Genomic DNA, 19,691 nt, shown 5'->3' with positions numbered 1-19,691 from the left:
TTAATCTTTATCAAATAATAATTTTTGTACCCTTTTTATTATATAAAGTATAGAAATAATTTCATTTAAAGTACCCCCTGAACGTAGCACTTAAAAGATAATGTATTATGCAGAATAAAATTTGCACCACTGCCGTTGCCTAACTCTTCATTTCTGCAAAATATACAAAATGATCAAAACACAAGAAAAACAAATCTGAAAACACGCGCAAGAAAAAAAATTAAACTTTAAACATTAAAAGTCTTTTACATTCACGTATTTCAACACCTTAAATACCATAGTAAGAAATTATTGATGTGTAATCTTATCAATATGTAAATTGTGCGTCTTTCCTATTAGTAGGAAAGGTTTAAACATGTATGGGAGCAGAAATCAATTTGGTAAACTTTTTACTTCACTTCTGGCTAAATAAATTTGGTATGTCTTGGCCAGAGTTGTACGGTTTTACACTTAAAGGTAATTCACCAGTAGTTGTTGTAGCTGTTAAAGAAGGCTCTGAAGCACAGCAGGCTGGTTTGTTACCAGGTGATCAGATTATAAAAGTGGGAGATGTAAATGTCCAAGAATTTACCGAGCAGCAAGTAATATTGCTTGCTCAAACTCAACAACACACACCACCTATAATATCTGTAATATCCAGAATTATTATTGTTGATTTAAACCGGGGTGCCAATGGTTATGGTTTGCAATTTAAAGGTAAATAGCTTTGTCCATGTTTTGTATTATTTACTACTAGGTCATAGACAATAGTGTTGATATTAGCATATCCATTAGTTGATATTAGCATATCCACTTGCTACAAAAATGTGTGGTTTTGAATATGCACCATCTCTTTCTATTAAACAGAAATAGAAATTGACCAAACTTTGTTCAAATTTATAATAATAATAATTTGTATATTATATATAGTGCCTTTTTCTCTTTTCTTTTTGGCATAACTTTGAAAATCAAATCGTTTCACCTTTACAGGTAATAATATTCAAGGATATTTTCTTTGGAATTACATAGCAAAAAAATTTATTTAAAAATTTATCCAAATATTAAAGACCTGAGGTGAAAGTAGAAATATTCTTGTTTTATTTTTCTAATTTATATAAATTTAATTGTAAAGTCACAAAAAGATAACCCACCTGCGGAAAAGTAACTGATGTCATGATCCTGTTTCCAAGTTATTTGGTCTTATAAGCACAATGTAAAGGCACCATTGATTTCTTTTAATATCACTGAAGTCATGATTTGATTTGATGTTTTTCTGTTATGTCAGAAACTAAAACATTACTTTTTCAGATACACATTTATATAAAAAACTTTTTTATAAGCAACTGAACTGAATTTGAAAGCAACTTCAGTTCTGTGCAAATATAAGCAAAATTATTTGTAAAAATAGAAAGAGACACACTTTTAAAACAAAAGAAATAAAACTCCAAAAAAAGAAAACTACAAATCTATGTTGCATGCTCAAGAACTTTCATTTCCCAAAAAAATGAATTCTTCTTTTTCCTTCTCACGTAAATTAGTTAGAAATTAACCAACGATTATTCAGCAATGTTGATAAAAACATTAGCAACTTGATAGCTGACCCAAATACTAAGTTGCTTATAGAAAAAATGTGTCAGCAATGAAAAATAAACACATACAATCTAGGCATTACAGATTCGTGTTATAAATCTTGATATTAAATCTGATTTCTTGGTCAAGCTAATTAACATGCTTACAATAGTGACCCTAATGCATTAATAAGTTGTGTTGTGATTTGTTATAGGTCTCGGTCCAGTATATATCTCTGCCGTGCAGCCAAACAGCCCTGCTTACCACCTTGGAATTCATCCTGGAGATATGTTAGTTGAGATTAATGGAATCCGTGTTAGCAAGGCATCAAAAGCTTCAGTTGACAAGTTAGTTGCTAAGCATGCACCAAAATTACACTTGGTATTAATTGCTGGTGCTGTTAATGTTGAGAGGAATCGCTGGAAATCTAAACCAACATTTTCCTTCAGTAAAGTGGTAATAATCTAATTGGTATATACTGACTTTTAGTCAAAACCTCAGTATCTTATATCTAACGTTTTGTGCGTCCTGGATATATTTTCTGATAGTAGTGTTGTAAACATGCACATAGTATTTATAGTTGTTTTGACCTCACTAAATTTCAAAAGATAACATATAATACAGATATATCTAACATTTCTATCAAACTAGACAACTGCTTTAGGTGAAAATTTAAGCTGTAATCTTTTAAATAAAAAATGATTGGTCTCACATGTTAAGTAACAATAATGACTTACTTTGATTGTCTCACTTGATTACTCAGTGGTATCACAAACACAACCAGCAGGAACACAATACAACTTGATCCGTAACACAACACACAACAACACAACTGGATATCAACACAACTTCACAACCACTTGATGCCCCACTAAGAACATTCACTATTGTTTACAGTCTGTATTATGGAGACAACATATTAATATCAATCACATACCTACTAATCATAAACCACAATAAGTGTATTTTGTTTTATTCAGCTTTTTTAAGATTATGAATGTTTAAACCTATATACATTGATTTACAATTTCCATCTGTTATCCTATTCAAGCATTTATTAATATTTCTTCAGGTGAATTATTATCTTGCTGGTGAAAATGAAAAGAAGAGGCATTTAATGTTGCTGCTACAGAAATACATCACAGATAGAAATATAGGAACATTTTCATATGGCTTGATTGAATTACTGAAAACACCATTGCACAAAAGACTATTGAAGTTCATCAGGTTTGCTTTTTAGTTTATTTTTTTACCATATTATGTTGACAAAATTAAGTGGTTTATTGTATATGAGGTGTGCCGTTTGTTTCATAAAGTAGCCACATCTCCTAAACTCCCCTAAATAATCTAAAAAATGGAAAGAAAAGGATGTTAGGAGAGCTTGATTATTAGTAACATTTCATTTTTTTTCCTTAAATTATTTCTAAATTCACTAAAAAACAAATAGATTTATACTAAAATTTGACTCCAGAACTACAGCATCCATTCTCAAGACGTAACTCTTTAAAAATCAAAAGCTCTAGAGCCAACTCAAATAACTTTTTACTTCCCTTTTAACATCAAAACGTATTCATAGGCACCCACGGATACTTAGGGTACCTTTGAAATCTTTATTGAAATTGCTCTTTTTAACTGTAAATGAGTGCTAAAATGATCAGGGTAACAAATTTTTGGAAACTATTTATTCTACTACAGTTTTCTTCTTGACTGTTTTTATCAACTTTTTTTATCAAACAGTTTTATCCTTTTTGTGATGAACATATTATTTTAGGATGTTGTGGAAAAAATCAAATAATTTTGTGTTTGCAAAAAATTTAAGATAATTGAAATTCAATGTGATTCATTTAGACCATATCTATTATCTTCACATTGCACAGTATTTGATCGTATTATTCGAAATGAACATCATGTGCCAAGCTACAGGAAAAGGTTTGTTATGCAAATACTTGTTTGTAAACTACCTTGCTTTTTATTGTGCATTTTTATACCTAAGGTAACTTTTTTCACAAAAAAATCCTAGGATGGTATTGTTGAAGAGAAGGTCGCAGTTTGAATCGCTTGGCTTAGTTCTGCGTAATACGTTGCCAGTGACGGTTCATAATGTGGTCAAAGGTTAGTGTTTGTTTATAATTATAACATTTTTTTTAGAATCAGTCTTATACAATCTATTTGATTTTCCCTCGGTCAGTAGGTTGATAGATGAAAATGCTAACCTAGGTTGCAGGAGTTAATACATCAGTTTTAAGTAAAGTATAGAAGTAAATGTTGAATTTACCACTGTATCTGCTGATTTAAAACTTTTCTATTGTTGTGTATATACTGATGTGAAAATAACATTGCCTAACTATTAAGATTTTTTGGCATTCATTCCATCAGTTGAGATTGGAAAACCTCATTGAAACTTTGGATTTGTTTGATTATGTTGATCAGATGTCTGTGACTAAAGAAAACATTTTATGAGAGTTGAAACAATCAGATGTGTGCTGTTTTTCTAAAACGTTTTTTTAGTTTAAATAGGAATTTTAAAGCTTTTAAAGATTCTGTACTCTAATACTCTGATTTATATTCATATTGTTCAGGGAGTGCTGCCCATCTTTCTGGCTTGGCTGCAGGTGACAAACTGTTGGAAGTGGATGGAAGAGATGTCAGGTATTTAAGTACATATACGTGTACCTAATCAATTCATTAAGTAAAAATTGTTAGCTCATGAAAAAATCTACAGTAATTTTTACAGCTATTGCTAATTCAGGCATCATCAGCAGATATTATTGATGGCTTGTGGAAAGGGGTGCCAACAAATAGGAAATATATATATATTTCTTGCATTTCATGGGTTTTTAGAACGACCTTGGTAGACTAAAAATATTAATATCTGAGATCTGTTAATGAATTGTATCATGGCAAGATGATAATTCTCGTTTAGAGGTTATAACAATGATGAAATTGTACATATACTGAAGAATAGTGGTGTACAGTTCCAACTGCTTGTTCGAAATGGATCTAAGAAAAGAAAATTTCAAGACAAAATTCAAGCCCTTAGTGGAGATTGTGTGAAGGAAAGCTTAGGTGGTGAATTCAAGGAACAGGTATGCTGGTATTTTGGTAATTTGGTAAATGTTACTAAATTAAAAGTTGAAAAGATTGTTTATTTTACTTTGGTGTGTAAATTAAATTTTTGCATAATGATTGAAAAACATTGTTATTGTTTTATAGATAATGATGAGGTTGACACATGGAGAACAGCTTGTATTGCGACAGACACTTGTACATTACTTACAGCACAAGTAAGTACATGAAATTGTCAGTAGATATTTTTAAGCTAGATTGTATGTGATATAATGAAGAGAATCAAGAATATTTTGTTTCTTGGGAACTTGTGAGATCAAATAAAACCAGCAATTTTACACTGTTAAATACTTGGTAATTTTTTTGTAATAGGGATTTGAAGCAGTTATTTACATCCCTTGAAGAGATATTGGACGAACCTTACAAACTCCAACTTTTGCATTATCTTGGGCAACTGTTTCCAATAGAGATGCTTCCAACATTCGAACAATATGCTGTTGCACTTATGGCAAAACAAACAGAATGTAGGTGGTTATTTTTTTGTTACATAGAGTTTGTGTTTCAAGAAGTGTGAAAAATAAAACGTTTGATATTGTGCATAGCTTGCCACGATAATGATCAACATGGATTTGATGATTTGAAATTGTATCATTCACCATTTACGAAAAAACGAAGAAACAACCCAGGTAAATTTTGTATTACAACTTCCTGTTCTGAGCATCTTATTACATCTGTCAATCTGATGAGTGACAAGAAAAGTGTGTACATTAAGAACGAAAAGTTTCAAATTTTCAAAAACTGGGATTTCCAATTTTGTAGAATAATGTAAATAATGTAAATGAATGAATGACACTTGAGATCAATTTTGTCACAAATATATAGATGTATGTAAAATATAAGTCATTGTGTTTGATAACAGAGAAAAAATTCAGTTTGCTGACATTGTGCCAGCTATAGAAGTTCATTAGTCAGTGACTTCCTTAGAATGACTATTCCTTTGATGAATCTAATTGACACATAGGCTTTGATGTTAATGAAGGATGGAATACCTTCAAGTATTTAATGAATTGCCATAAAATTGCGCTATGTGCTATTTTTTATAAAAATATATCGATCTAAGAATATCAGGCTTGCAATTTCAGGTTTGAAACAATAGGTCTATTGTTTAGAACTACAGAGCTAAGAATAACGACCACTCTAAATAGAAGTTTGGTATTCTTACAAAAAACAATGTGTAGAATAGAAACATTTACCATGCAAGTTAGGTTATACAAAATAAATACTCGCAAGTTTATTGAAATTATCCATTAGCAGATAAGAAAAGTTCTCAAATTTTAAAAAAATTAAATTTAAATTTGCTAAATTGCGAAATTTGATTCTAACAAAAATGTAATCGTAGGTTTATTATTTACAGTATCCAAACAATATTGGATATGTAATTAATATTACGTTTTTAGTACTGGAAAAAATAGCATAGGGATCTGTCATTTTTAAAATATTTTACTGAACTTTCTAAAACATTTTTGATTAATTCATAAATATGTTACATACTGCAAAAATATGTAATAAAAAAATGCAATTTTATGAATGTAAATGTATGACTTTTTTAATACGAGTCTATTAAGAAATTCTTCTGAAGAATCTGAAAATTATTTCTAATGTACACCAATCTTAAATTGTATAAACAAATTTAAATTATTTTTATATTGATAATTTTTTTTTGTCTTTTTAGTTATTGTCTTTTCGACATCCAAAAGCTGCATAAGGATTTTCTCTTTTTTCCATCTTTTGCCTAATTGCATGAAACATTCTAATTTAAATTAAATTATCTAGAGTTTGCCACAATTGATGAAGAAATAACTTCTGAACTTGTTAATGAAAAAGATGTTGGGAATATTGAAAAAGGTATGTCCACTGGATTACATCATTCTTCTCTGAGATATGCATTTGTTATTTCTTTGCGTTTTTTTAATTTAGGTTCAACACTAGATATCTTATTGTCATTAGACGATAACACGTTAAGAAAATTAAAACAAGATGTAACTTTGCTTACTGCAGATAGCAAGGTTCTTAATTTGGGGAACAACTTGGTAGAAACAACTGCACAGATTCATTTAAAAGGTAAGCTTTGTGCTTGTATTTCAACAAGATATCCAAAACATGTCAAGAAATTTTATATACAATAACTAGGCAACAACAGCAACAACACCAATAACAACCACAACAACAACAACAACAACAATAATAACAACAACAGCAACAACAACATTGATGCCAGGCACAGAGTACCATACAATTCATCTAATCCTGTTGGCAGTAAAAGTGTGCATGCATCAAACGAAGAGGAGTCATTAGTTGAAAAAGTAACTGTACATTTTCCAGAAACCTCTAAGAAGGAGAACAACCATTTTCAAGACATAACAAAAATAAACAATGTGAAGTACCCAATACCACCAAAAAGAAAAGGTTCACTAAATCGGAGTGTGAAAGACTTAGAAACCATTGAGAATATGCCAAACACACAGACTGGTAACTCTCCACTAACTCTACTACCTCCTCCACCGCTACCACCACCGCCACCTACGGCACCATCTGCTTCTCACAGTAATCTAAACAAAAATGCCATGCAACTAAAAAGATTGAATTGGGAGAAGATATCAGGAAAAAGCCTCCAGAATACAGTTTGGAGTGAGGTCTGTTATTTGTTTGTTTGGCATCTGTCACATTAGACTGGAATATTTTACAAAGTAGAATTTTGTGAATCTTAAAATTACAACATTCATATTGTCTTCTTACTTAATTGTTTCTTTTTTAAAATTTTAGTCCTTCATATTTTTTATTCATTCCATTTTTATTTTTTATAATTCCTAACTCAGGTTCATCAATAAATATTTTGGCGGTAATTGTATTTTTATATATTGTATTCTTGTGTATTATTTTTTTCTATTCTTATATGCCTATTCAGATTAATGATGCTTCTGTGAACGAAATAATAAATTTCTCAGAAATAGAAGAATTATTTGTGAACAAGCCAGCCAAATGTAAGTGGGTTGCATATACATTTTTTTCCAATAAAATCCGCATTGGAATTACTCAGTCTTGCTTTATTGAAATTCGACTAAATATTACCGAATGTCTTGTCAACTCATAAGTTTATTATCTATACTATTTGAATTTGTAATAGTTATATATTCTGGACTTCTTGCATGTATTAGATTTCTAAAAAGTTCATTCTTTTCTTCAGCAACCGAAAAGAAATCAGAAAAACGGATGGAAATTATGTGCTCCAAAAAATCTCATAGTTTAGGTAAGATGATTTGGATGTTGTAGTATTTAAAACTCCGATACAATCTATTTAATATTACTTCTGCAAATTGTAAGGATTCAAAAGTTCTATATATACACTTAAGTTAATGTTGAACTTGATAATCAATGGGCTTGGTGTAAGGTTAAAGGCAAAGGGTACATCTCAATGTCTAGACTTTAGAAAATACTTTTTAATCTGGAAGTGTTTTTTAATGTACGCATGTAAATAATGTAAGAGGAATTTTGGTCTTATCAAATACATTGACCAATTGGAATGGCGGCGTCGTTCGAATTTATTGGAATTTGTATTAAAATATATATCCTTTCTAGAAATCCCACATTTTGTGGTCAATTATTATCAGAGTGTAGAATCATCGGTTTTTTTTCTTATACTAACTATTAAGGCATACTTGTGGGCCATCTAAAATTGTCAACAGAAAAGATTTATGATGCTGTTTTGGAGATGGATTTTTCAGTTTTATCTCCTGCACATGTGAGAACACTACTAACATGTGCTCCTGACCAACAGGAGGTATGTTTGAGTTCCTTTGTATTTTTTAATGTTTTAATTTCTTCATACAAAAACAGATGTTCTAAGGTACATCTTGATTCTTGTGGAAATCATGGGCATGTAGTCTGGAAGCTGCTTATCATCTAAAATTTTAACCCACCATAAACCCGCAACTTTTACGAGATTTTACAATTATAAGATTTGTGGAAAAGCTTTTTGCAGTTCAGAAATGACAAAAATATGTTTGCATGAAAAAGTAATCAGAGGGAAGTACTGTTCAGAAAAAACAAAAGCTTAAAAAATAGAATTGGATTGGGTTAAGGCGAGTTTCCACTAGGCGGTCTAAAACGCGCTGAGCGTAGGCGGCTATTGTTTTAAAACAATAGCCGCTTGTAAATCCGCTATGAATGTTATGTTTTGATTTCCACTTGTTAAAAGCAACAAAAAGACCGCGTAAACTTTAGACGACAAAAAATATGTAAACATGAACGTTCAACGTAGAAAATTATTGCTGTTTAAGATAATAAATCTTCTGAAACTATTGTTGTTTCTGGATGAAGAAAAAAAGAAAACAAACAAAGAAGTATGCAAAACGGTTTTAGATAAGACGGCTGTATCAAGAAGGAAAACTAAAAGGAGAATTCATTGTATGACAGTCAACTTTTTTTTCAACAACTAAACTGAAACTCTTTTATCTTGGGTTGCTGCTTTAATTACGAAAAGCAAAACAAAGATGAGAGAGCCGATAAGCACAAATAAAAGGCGTTGTGTCACCACAATGTGATATCTAGTTACTGGTGATGCTTTTCATTGCTCTCGCAAAAAAGTTGTTTATATCACGTGGCCTTGAAGCAGCTTAATTGAATAGCGCTTTGAAAACGCACGTAAAAGTCGATGTAGAGTTGACTTTTGAAACCGCGCTGAGCGGACCGCTTTTAGCGGGTTTGAGACTGAAAAAACAATAGCTGCCACGCTCCGCGCGTTCTGGAATGCCTAGTGGAAATTCGGCTTTAGTGAATTTATTCGCAATTAAATGTATTACTGTTCACTTTTTTTTGCCTAAAATGTATTTATATTTTTTTTCAAATTATTTGCTTAAAAGTTTTTATATGCTTTACTATTATGATTGTACTTTAAAGCGAACGTTTTATGGCACATTTGACAGGCTTTAGGAGCATAAAGCCTTCACCTTTAAAATTAGTTCTGTATTAAGCAGCCAATTAAACTGCTGGAAATTTTTGTAATTTTTAGGCGTCAGAACTAGAAGAAGCAGATGAAAATCACCTGGTTACTTTAGCAGACAAGTTCACAAAACAGGTAATATGAATTATTTGATTCACATGATACTAGTAAAAGTAATAAGTAGTAGAAACATTTGCACAGAAAGTTTAACCTAAGGCTTGTCATGAAGGCTCCGTAGACAAGGGTAGTGAAAACTGGAACCGGGATATTCTTGTTGCGTTTTATCTCAGTAAGCGCTACACGATAGTGAACAGCATAATATCACAGTTCGACTAGCAAATACTTATAGAATTATCATGAAATTCGTTTGTAAATCACACAACATCTCGTTTGTTTTAGATGTTAAAAGTGACAAATTATGAGAAAAGGCTACGCTCGATGCTTTTCAAATCCGAATTTTATGAAAAAATCAAAGAATTGGAACCGGTTAGTATTGTATAAAATAGTAAAAAAAAGTCATGTTCTTTTTTATTCATTTTTTTTTACTTTCAAGTATATATTACCTGTGTAGTACCAGATATTTTGATTTAATATTTATAAATTCTTTTTTTCTGATTGGTTCTGTTTCACTATCTTATATATTGTATTTTTTAAATCAATTTTTCTCTCTGCATTTACAAAATGGTGGAATTGAATCACCCAATTCTTAATAATAAATTCATAGCGAGGAAGTTGTGGCCTATGATAGAAATGCATAAATGCTATACTATTACGAAGTGAAAAAATAAATCTTTGTTACATTTCTTGTCTATGTTTTTCTTTATATCTTTACAGGACATTGCGTCTGTGTTGGAAGCCTGCAGGCAGCTACAACATAGCAAAAACTTGAGATATATCTTAGAGGTATGGATTATTTATTTTAGCACTACCACATTTTTACATTCACAATTCTGTCTTGATGTATTTACGTTGTTTATTTTCAGATTGTGTTAGCCACTGGAAACTTTCTGAATAAATCTTACAAGTCGATATCTGGAGCTTCTGCTTTCAAAATAAGCTTTTTATCAAAGGTAACATTTTTTTCGTAAAAAACTGAATAAATGAGCTGTTCCTCGAAATATAATGTGTGGCGAAAATTCAGACCCCTTAAAACCCGAGAGATTAAAAAACGCAATTGTCCAGAATTATTTTAAAAAAAAGAAGAAGAAAAAATTCTCCTTTTCTTTAGTTACCACGACCAGCAATAAGATTTTATAATACATACATCGTTTTAAATGATGAAAACAGTCTATTTTGCAAACATTTTTCTCCTCGGGTCAACTATGGTAGCCTCTCAATTATGTATTTTCAAAAGTTTATTCCCTAAATTTTGTGAGTTCCGATCTTAAATTAAAAAGGAATCTTTATTATTATTTCTTTATGGTTTTTGATTGAATAATTCTCATTCCAGCTTTCAACTACAAAAACGTCAGATAACAAATCGAACTTGCTGTCTGTTATTGTCAACACGTTATTGGTGAACAAACCTGATGTTTTGCTGATTCAGCAAGAATTGCAAAGTGTACCACGTGCAGCTAAAAGTAAGCTTCACAAGAGATAAAAGAGTGTTTGCATATTATATTTTTATAAAACAAAACAGTGATATGGAATAGTCTGAGCTACATTAAAAAATATCAGAGAAATCCCAGGGTTGAAATTTAAATTTTAGGGTAACTTGGGCAAAAAACTGTTGTACTGAATTTTTTCTATTTTTTCTCATCGCAACGGGGTGAAACTTACCGCGCATTACCGTGAAATGTTTAAATTTAGCTTATTTTGACAAAAATTCCTCACCTTACCCAAATTTTTAGGTATTTACTGTAACAAGTATATAAAATATAAATACTGTTTTTGTCAGACTTTTTGTAGAATAAGGCCTTTTCATAGCGAAAGTTATATATTGTCAGCAAAAATGCGATAAAAAAACATAATTTTTTTTAGTATAAACCGAATCTTTAATGGAGATGTTATAAAATTGTGTTTCCAACTGTTTCCAAAATTTCAGATTTTTAAAATTTTTGTCTTTAATCAACACTTGACAATAAATTTGAAAATCTTGTGATTTCTAAGTTCTGAAGCAACTAATTTAAATAAACTTACTTATCCCTACTTTGTCTCTGTTACTCAATCAACACGGGATACCTCGATGCATTCACAGCATCAATATTTGCATTTCTTTTTTTCTTTTCATCCTTTGAAGACCATGTTGTGCGAAAATAATATTGATCCATTAAAATTCTTGTTTTTATCTTCTTCAATACCCTATTTGTTTACATGTTTTCGTTGCTAAGTGAATTGGTAAACAAATTCTTTTGTTTTACAAGAACATGTTGTGACACTTTATTGATTTTTTTATTGTTAGCTATACTTTTTTTTCATTAATATGTGAGTTAGAATTATTTTCCTTGTAGTATCAAGCCAATTGATTAAACAAGAAATTGAAGAATTGAAAAAAGGCATGAGAGTAAGTTAGAGTGTAAATTTTGTTGCGAAAGTTTTTTTATGAGTACCAGTTAGATTTGTGGTTTTTCGTAATTAGTGCGACCACATGTTTTTTTCTTTTTTAGCCGTTATTATTTTTTGGGTAGTTTGATAAATTGTTTTTAATATTCGAAAATATTTTAGCGTGAGTAAATTTATCAGGGTTTGGGAAAATAATTTTTTTTAATTATTTTTAATAAATTAATTTTTAATTATTCTAAGTTAGTTACTACATAACGTTAAATTCAGTGAATTTTTTCGTTAGTCTTATCATTGCAATTGGCGTTATTTTTAGGATCTTGAAGATGAATTACGATTGGCGAAATTACGCGATGACCACCGCAACGATAAGTTTGCGAGAGTTATGGGCGTATCATTTCAATGTTTACGGTTTTGTGTGTTATTTATATTAATCTTGTAAGTCGACAAAACAAAATCAGAATTTTCTTGTTATATCATTATTATTTTTCCAAAAGCACAGTTTTGGCTTATCGTTTCATAATATTTGGTTAAAATAAAAACACTCGCTTGTTTTGTTATCTAATTGTCGTTGCTGTAATCGTTATTTTTATCGTCGTCGTCGTTGTTGTTGTAGACGTTTTCGTTTTCGTCGTTGTTGTCGTTGTAGTCGTGGTTGTCGTTTTCGTTTTCGTCGTTGTTGTCGTTGTCGTTGTAGTCGTGATTGTCGTTTTCGTTGTCGTTTTCGTTTTTGTTGTTAAACCCCACTGGTAGAGGTGAGGTTCTATAAAATGACCGGATTATCAGTTTTTCTGATTTTTGCACAAAGATGAGAACAATAGACCTTCAAATGTGTCGAAGTTAGTTTTTTTATTTAATTAATGCGCAAAATGATCCAATCCGGTTTTCACGACATTTCTCAGGATTGGATCATTGATTTATTTCTGATTTTATGCGCAATGACAGGGAAAAATAGACCTTCGAATATGACGAAGTCAGTTTTCTGAGAAAAAATCTTATCAGCTTTATAATGGCGGATTTATGCGCAAAATGAGAAAAATGGTCATAAAATGTGCTTTTAGGAAATTTTTCAGGATTTGGATCATTAGTTTATTTTTATTTTTTGCACACAGAGAAAGTGAAAATGTGACCCTCAAATGTGACACAGACCGTTTTTTAAGAATTTTTTTCTGGTTTAATAACGGCAGATGTGTGGGCAAAATGAGTCAAAACAGTTTAAAAATGTTCAAAAATTGTTGTTTTATTGTGGTTCATTTAGAAATTTTGACACATTCAGACACACCAAGTTACTTTGTTGCCTGAAGCGAAATTCGTTATACTCTGAGCTAAACTTATTATTTAATATTATTTTACCATGTTTCCTTGACTAACTGTTCCAGCAATTTGTAAACGAAGCTCACCACTCGTTTCATGAACTACTAACACAATTTACACAAATGCAATACGACTTTCAACAATTGGTCGAGTTTTTTGGTGACGACTACACAAAGACGACGACGGAAGATTTTTTTGGTTCATTTGCAGTCTTTTTGCAACACATAGAGGTGAGTAATAACTTGGAGGAAAAAATGTAATAGACAGTACTTTTAACTGCAACCCTAGACATATATTAATGCAAAGGTTGATGAAGACATAACCACAAGAGATAAAAAATCTTCTATCTCAGTAACACTAATCTTGCAAAAATTCTTTCTAATAATACACAGAATTCATTTAGTCAAATCCAAAATTATAAATAGTTTTTTGTTGCCATAAGCAAAAATTTCCTGACTTTGCGTTTTCCGGCCTGTGAAGTGGCGTTTTTTGTGAAGAGGACATTGTTGAATATCCAGCTAGCGCATTTTTTAACGTTTATACTTACACCCCTACTAAAGTTAAGCCTTCGCATCCTATCAGTTCGAGAAACATCTAAAACACAGCGATTTCCACTGAGGATGTAGATACTCTAAAATACGACCATTTTTACTGAGGCTGTAGATACGCTAATTGGTGGCAAATTGGTTACTCGAAAAAATTTTTAATAAAACATGAAATGTCGTGTGGAAACTGAAAGTCAAAAAAACCTTAGCCTTGTAATGAAATTTATATTTATATTTTGTAGAATACTAAAGACGATTTGGTGAAAGCACAGAATAAAAACAAGGAAAGAAGCATAAAGGTAAATAAAAAATAAAAATAGAAGTAAATGAAAGTGAAGTAAATATAATATAATAATAAAAGTAATAAAAATAACATGATTAATAAAAATAAATAAAAATAATACTATTAAATAAAGATTATTATTTACCTTTTTTTGGTATGAGAAACGCGATTTTAATTGAAGAAAATCTCCTTCAAGGTTAAGAAACACCAAAAATATACTTGTTATAAAGAAATGTACAGTGGTCGTATAAAACTTTAATCCAGTTGTGTTTCTATTCTTCTACAATCATTGTTGTTGTTTAATTTTAATTTTAACTGTTTTATTCTTTTTTTTATATTAGTTTTCTATACGCAACAACAGTTTTGTTGAACCTAACAAAGTTTGTTAAATACATGTAAGTAGATAACACAAACATTTAACTCGCTACACAGTTAACTCGCTACACAGTTAACTCGCTACACAGTTAACTCGCCATGTAATAATTCACATAACACACACACAAACACACATCCCTGACGTTGCGACGCATATTTGCAAAAAATTTGCAACTGCAGTGGTCTCTACCAAACCAGCAAGGGAATATTTCTTGGTAAAGAAGACACACGGATAAACATACACGGATTTGCAATGACAAACCCTTATTTTCATATAGAGGCCATCCAGATAGCGTCGCTAACATATTACTGCACGCAGTCTAGTGGGTTCGTCTGCGGCTCTCAGCTTTGGAGATTGCGGATCGAATCCCACTCGCTACTAGGCAGTGTGTTAACGATGCACAAAGTATTTCCACTTTAATTCGATTAAAAAACCGCTATGATGTTTGATCGGGGTGGGCCATTCCCAGTAGAGACTGGACACACGGATGTGCGGTAAATCTTCATCTATGAAAATAGTTGTTCCAGATAAAGATACAGTGAGTCTATTGTATCTCGTTCGCCTAAAAAATGACCATTAGTTTTAAATGCACGCTAAAGAATACACAAGCCATCGTGGACAAAACTTACATTCTACGCGTCAATTGCAAGCCCAAAGCCAGTACAATTCATTGCAAACGTAATCGTAATAAAAATAACTTACCAAAACTTTGTTAAAACTATTTTACTTAAAATTCGATTGTTAAAATGTAATAAATAGTTAAAACATAGTTAATTTTTAATCTCCTTTAACTAGTTCTGTATGTTTAACTTGGACTAACAAACCTATCGATTAAATTTTTTATTTTTTTATAGTTTATTTATTTCTTGTTATTTCATCCAATGTAGGCATCACGCGATAGAATATCAGTTATTTATCCTGCCAAAAAGAACACAGACGAAAATTCAAAGCGAAGAATTTCTTTACCTGCCGTAATCGACGCAACCGTTGAGCGACCACACCCTCTGTTATCTAGCATAGAAAAGTCAAGAACATCATCTGTCAGTAGAACGCCTAATTTGTCGAAAACTATCTGCGTCGCGGAAGAAATGGAGCCAACTCCTAAGTTATCTTTACAAGAAATAGCTGCTAAGTTGTCTTCGGTACCTAAGAAAGGTACTCTGTCAGGCGGAAGCAGTAAGACAGCACCGCCACTAGTAGTCAACGCATGGGAAGTGTCTGTGAATATTGACGCTGATGTGGAAAACGTTCCCTCTCGTGATGCGAATGTATCGCCAAGACCATGGAAGGCTTCCCCTCATTCTTCTCCTCATTCTTCTCCTCAAACAAATCGAAAGTTAAGATCAGGGAAAGATAAGTTGATTGAAACGACTCATGCAAACGACAATTCGAATAGCTCTCCCGTAGACTCTCATCGTTTCACGCCTGTGGACATTTTAAATGGGAAAAAATTTCTAACCAATGAACTTTCTAAATCGGAAACTGAAAGGGAATTTCTCGTAAACACTCAACAAAATCCGTGCAGCCCCGAAATACCAATATATGAGTCGATAAGTGAGTCACGGAGTCAGTCACTTCCGCCATTACCACCGAAACCTACACTAGCCAAAACAACGTTAGTTGATAAAGGTGAAATCATCCATAAAAAAGATACAATGTCAGAAAAGATAAACAGTTTGAATCACAAAAAGTCCGACAAACTGAACGAAGAAGGAGATTTCATGGACCACAAGGCCCAGAAAAAATCAGATTTGCCTCACCCTTCGGTGGAATTTTTTAAAAATGATATGTCTTCACCGGAAGTATCACCAGTGAAGGAAAGTGCCTATAATGCTGCGATAAAAGCCTCCAGATCTCCACAAATGGCTCCAAAATATCTTAATCTTGTAAAAGCCAAACTAGAAGAGGAAAAAAAGAAGGCTGAACGGCCGAAGTTGCGAAGAAAAATCACAAAGCACGAAAAACCACTTTACGCTCGTGTCATGAAAGAAACGTTACATGACTATGAGCAACAGCGACAGGAAGACAAAGAAAGAAACGCGAATGGCAACAACAGTCCTACGATGCGTCGTATAAATTCGCCCAATTTTCTAACTATCATGCAACAGAAGTTGAAGGAAAAGGCTCCGAATGTTGGAGATGATTTAGAGGATGTAACAAAGAGAAAAAAATCTGTGACTGAACCATTATACGCCAGTGCTATTCGTGAAACGTTACAAGACTATGAAGTTCGAAAGAAAGAACACGACCGTGTGAGAAAGCTCGGTGTTAGCGCTGGTACAGGTTTGGACATCAGCGAGACGGAGGCGGGACGCAGAACACCAAATTTCTTAAGCATGTTACAAGAGAATTTGTTGGAAAAGAATCTGATTAACAAAGACAACGAGGACGAAATAAACGAGTCCTTGTGCGATGACGAGCCTTTATATGCACTTGTCATAAAAGCTGCTATCACGGAATATAATAACAGCAGAAATAATAGCAACGACGTCAACGAAAACGACAATCGTAGTGTAAATATCGTCGAAGACGCCGTCTCACCTGAAAGTCAACTCTCACCAATATCCACATCATCTACATCTAGTTCGGGTAGTTTAAACAACAACAAAAACAATAACAACTACGATGGAGATCACAGCCGCTCTTCATCGGACATATCTCTAGCAAGCGAAGAAGTAAGTCGTATTAACCAAAGATTCTTCAGAACAGCTGGTAATAAACACTTGTTTGATAAACCCGATTTTGAATTGAAGTACCTTCAAACTGGGATAAAGCCAGCTCTGCCGACCATACCGTCTCCCGATTATACACCACACGCAAGTGATGTTGATGGCTTCGGTGCAGCAAGTAACAACAACAACAAAGTAAACACTGAGAATGACATAAAGTTTTCTTTTCACCCCCATGATGTTGATCGGCCATTTTGGAAAACAGAAAAAACCGAGGAAATGCGTCAATCCTCAGTGACATCATCTGATTCATCTGCGCCTTCCTCGCCAAATAAAGACCATGTCAAGAAACCTCGTCGATCAAGTTTACGTAAGAAGGAGTCTGTATCTAAACCAAACAATGTTTCGTTTGTCAAACAAGTCGAAGTCATCGATGAAATCGTGGAAGTGGACGAAGATAAAGTTGTCATGAAAGACACGAGAACTGAATCACCGCTGAAAGGCTCTCCACAAATCGAACAAAGACGTAAAAATACGCCCTACGTTAGAGAAGTGGATGTTGAAGTAAACGACCAATCAGTTCCAATCGAAGAATTTAAAACTAATAATGAAGCAGTCGGTAGAGCGTCTTCGGCAGAAATGAAAAGTTTGGGAGGAATGGTTAAAGAAAAGAATATTGACATTGCGTTCGATCTGGTCACCACTACCTATCCAGAAGGTAGAATGGCCATGAAGCTCGTTCCACAGGGTAACATTCCGATCAGTATAAATACGCCTGAAATCATAATGGAACCAAGTAAAAACAGCATCCCAGAAACGCCTCCAGAAATAAACCGTTCAGTGAAACCGAAATTACATGGTGCGTTTGAAGACCGGATGAAACGACCTTCTCCTGCTAATAGTGATGATGTTGATATTCGCCATGGGAACGAAACTTTACTTCGCACTATAATACCGTCGCCGGATTATTCACCTGAACCGTCACCGGAATTGACTCGGAGAAATTTTCACCAGAGTGATCGTCAAAGTCTTACGACTGATACAAGCGTCGACTCGTCTTCCGCTCGCCTCACTCCAACGGTAAAGCAAGTGATTCAAGTTGAAGCGGTGACGCAGAATAGCCCAACATTTGTTCAACCCGTCGAGAAAAATTTGATCAACGTGTTTACTGAGGAGTACTCCGTTCCGCATGTGATACTGAATGACGAGCCAAAAAGATCAATAAAAAATAGTCCTGTCTCGCTTCCTCGACGTTCACCCAATCACAACACGACCTCGTTATCAAGCATTGATAAACCAGATCGTAACGCTTGTTCACAACAAAACACTGAAAGTCCGCCACCTTTGCCAGATAGATCAAAGAAGCCTAAAAAGCAAGCAAATTTTGCGGACCCTGGCCCTCCTTCTCCTCTGCCAAGATCTCCAAATTCATTGGAAGGAAACGGGAAACCGATTATTGCTCGTTTCCAAGCAGTACTTGTAACTCAAAACAAGAAATAAAATAGTTGTTATTGTTTTCGAGTACCTAATTTATTGAGGTACATTTTCGTCGTGCACGCAAAAGAAGTTTTTGCTACCATTTTAAAAAATCTTTTTATTTTACTTACTTTTCAAAAAAATTGTCTCAAATGTTAAAAGCTGGGAGAAATTTCGGGAAATCTCTGTTTTGTCGTATTTACCAGTTAATTTAAAACTTTTCATAACTGGTCTATAAAAGATATCAGTGGAGTTATACATGCAAAGCTTCTCTGCCTCGGATTAAAAATATCTTGTATTAACACATTTTTGCTTGACAATTCAACTACTAATAACCTTTTTTCACATTCACCTAAGTTTATATATATAGAAAGATTGAATTACCACTGGAAGCTGCTGTAAGTTCTGTCAGGATTATATGCGGTTTTATGCGCTTTGTTTTTAGTGCATATAAATTTTATAAAACCGCGAAATAATTTTTTGCTCGTGGAATTAACCATTCATAGATGGTGTAGCCCGTTTTCTTTACTCTCTTTTGTTCCTAATTTATGAGGAGTGTTTTGTTTTATTATCAAATCAGTTTGGGTTAAACAACATAACTTTAAATGAATCAAGTTTTTTTATTCCTTTTGAATTTTGTTCGAGTTGAAATACGGAAAATTTTAATTTTTTTTATATCCCAAAGTAATCTAGCTATAACTAAGGAAGTCCTGGGGACAAAGTTAATCCAAATTGGTTATAAAAGATAAAAATTAATGTATGATTTTAATTTATGTTTCATGTTTTTAAATGTATATATTGATTTGTATTTCTGACTACGAATGAATTTTTATATTTATGAAATATCGGCTCTTTTGTCTTTCAATCTAATGGTATCACAAGTTGTAGGTCGTGCAGGAAAAACTTGATCTTTGTT

The 19,691-nt window shown here is 32.7% G+C and overlaps 1 protein-coding gene across 1 annotated transcript; it reads left to right on the top strand.

Moving 5' to 3' along the window:
- Positions 1 to 194: 194 nt before the first annotated feature.
- LOC130648832 (formin-J-like) lies at positions 195 to 19,618 on the top strand. Its single transcript, XM_057454935.1, has 26 exons — positions 195 to 696; positions 1,763 to 2,004; positions 2,621 to 2,775; positions 3,397 to 3,477; positions 3,569 to 3,660; positions 4,128 to 4,197; positions 4,472 to 4,634; positions 4,762 to 4,832; positions 4,987 to 5,138; positions 5,217 to 5,300; positions 6,448 to 6,519; positions 6,592 to 6,735; positions 6,805 to 7,307; positions 7,580 to 7,655; positions 7,859 to 7,921; positions 8,325 to 8,452; positions 9,683 to 9,748; positions 10,013 to 10,099; positions 10,448 to 10,516; positions 10,597 to 10,683; positions 11,064 to 11,193; positions 12,064 to 12,116; positions 12,429 to 12,503; positions 13,492 to 13,656; positions 14,214 to 14,270; positions 15,518 to 19,618. Exons 1-26 carry the CDS (start codon positions 360 to 362, stop codon positions 18,797 to 18,799), a joined length of 6,504 nt encoding a protein of 2,167 aa, XP_057310918.1. The 5' UTR covers positions 195 to 359; the 3' UTR covers positions 18,800 to 19,618.
- Positions 19,619 to 19,691: the final 73 nt, after the last annotated feature.

This window comes from Hydractinia symbiolongicarpus, chromosome 7 (genome assembly GCF_029227915.1).
Source record: "Hydractinia symbiolongicarpus strain clone_291-10 chromosome 7, HSymV2.1, whole genome shotgun sequence".
Classification (NCBI taxonomy): domain Eukaryota; kingdom Metazoa; phylum Cnidaria; class Hydrozoa; order Anthoathecata; family Hydractiniidae; genus Hydractinia; species Hydractinia symbiolongicarpus.
The sequence above is the reverse complement of the archived record's forward strand: the minus strand, read 5'-3'. Positions and strand labels throughout refer to the sequence as shown.